The 1,657-nt window shown below is 65.4% G+C and overlaps 2 protein-coding genes across 2 annotated transcripts in view; both read left to right on the forward strand.

The window, feature by feature from the left end:
• The window catches only part of LOC130587677 (RNA-binding protein 10-like), a 3,587-nt gene extending 2,992 nt beyond the window's left edge, over positions 1-595 (forward strand). The window contains exon 5 of the mRNA XM_057388652.1: positions 572-595. Within this exon, the coding sequence (XP_057244635.1) occupies positions 572-595 (24 nt within the window). The remainder of the gene's footprint in view (positions 1-571) is intronic.
• A 372-nt stretch (positions 596-967) lies between these two features.
• The window catches only part of LOC130587676 (RNA-binding protein 10-like), a 3,705-nt gene continuing 3,015 nt past the window's right edge, over positions 968-1,657 (forward strand). The window contains exon 1 of the mRNA XM_057388651.1: positions 968-1,643. Coding sequence (XP_057244634.1) covers positions 1,407-1,643 — 237 coding nt within the window. The 5' untranslated portion in view covers positions 968-1,406. The remainder of the gene's footprint in view (positions 1,644-1,657) is intronic.

Consider the following 1,657-nt stretch of genomic DNA (forward strand, 5'->3'; position numbering starts at 1 on the left):
GATCCCTTCCCTAGGGGCACCCAGGGGTGTTCATTCCCTCCTTAGGGGCACCCAGGGGTGTCTGTCCCATCCTCAGGAGCACCCAGGGGTGCTGATCCCTTCCCTAGGGGCACCCGGGGTGTTCATTCCCTCCTTAGGAGCACCCAGGGGTGTCTGTCCCATCCTCAGGAGCACCCAGGGGTGCTGATCCCTTCCCTAGGGGCACCCAGGGGTGTTCATTTCCTCCTTAGGAGCACCCAGGGGTGCTGATCCCACCTTTAGGAGCACCCAGGGGTGCTGATCCCATTTGTAGGGGCATCCAGAGGTGCTAATCCCTTCCCTAGGGGCATCCAGGGGTGCTAATCTCTTCCCTAGGAGCACCCAGGGGTGCTTGTGCCAGGCTTAGAGGGCACCAGGGCTGCTGATCTCATCTTTAGGAGCACCCAGGGGTGCTGATCCCTTCCCTAGGGGCACCCAGGGGTGCCTGTTCCCTCCTTAGGAGCACCCAGGGGTGCTGGCCTTATCCTCAGGGGCACCCAGAGGTGCTGATCCCTTCCCCAGGGGCACCCAGGGGTGCTTGTTGCTTTCCTAGGAGCACCCAGGGGTGCTGTGCTGAATTTGGGGAGCACCCAGGGGTGCTCATCGCCTCCCCAGGGGCACCCAGGGGTGCCTGTCCCATTCTCAGGAGCACCCAGGGGTGCTGATCTCATCTTTAGGGGCACCCAGGGGTGCTGGTCCTTTTCCCCAGGGGCACCCAGGGGTGCTGATCCCCTCCCTAGGAACACCCAGGGGTGTCTGTCCCATCTCAGGAGCACCCGGTGGTGCTGATCACATCATTAGGGGCACCCAGGGGTGCTTTTGCCAGACTCGGGGGGCACCAGGGCTTCTGATCCCATCCTTTGGGGCACCCAGGGGTGTCCATTCCCTCCTTAGGAGCACCCAGGGGTGCTGGTCCCATCTTTAGGGATTCCCAGGGGTGCCCATCCTCTTTTTGGTGGCACCCAGGGGTGTCTGTCCCTTTCCCAGGGGCACCCAGGGGTGCCAGTCTCATCCTTAGGGAGCACCCAGGGGTGCTGTGCTGGAATTGGGGGCACCCAGGGGTGCCCATCCTGTCTCTAGGGGCACCCAGGGGTGCTGGTGCCAGACTCGGGGGGTCACCCAGGGGTGCCTCGTCCCTTCCTCAGGAGCACCCAGGGGTGCTGGTCCCATTTCTAGGGGCACCCAGGGGTGCCTTGTCCCCTCCCTAGGAGCACCCAGGGGTGCCTGTCCCCTCCCTAGGGGCACCCAGGGGTGCTTGTCCCCTCCCTAGGGGCACCCAGGGGTGACAAATCCAAAGTTGGGGGCACCCAGGGGTGCCCACCCCCCACCCAGGAGCACCCAGGGGTGCTGTGCCACACAGGGGGACACCAGGGGTGACAAAGCCAGGGATGTCCTGTCCCCACACCAGGAGGTCCCCAAGAGATGCCACTTGGACCACTCCCACCTTCCCCAGGGGAGGGAGGGGTCCCAGGAGCACCCATGGGTGCCTTCCCCACCCCCGGGGGTCCCTGGGTGCCCCTCCCCGACCCCCCCGCCCCGGGCCCGTTCCAGGTCAGAGCCGCGGATTCGCCTTCGTGGAATTCCACCACGTGCAGGAGGCGGCGAGATGGATGGAGGCCAACCAGGTGGGGGAGGGGCC

The sequence above is a fragment of the Malurus melanocephalus genome, unplaced genomic scaffold, assembly GCF_030028575.1.
Source record: "Malurus melanocephalus ecotype Western Australia unplaced genomic scaffold, MMel_1.1 scaffold_2240, whole genome shotgun sequence".
In the NCBI taxonomy this organism is placed as follows: Eukaryota; Metazoa; Chordata; class Aves; order Passeriformes; family Maluridae; genus Malurus; species Malurus melanocephalus.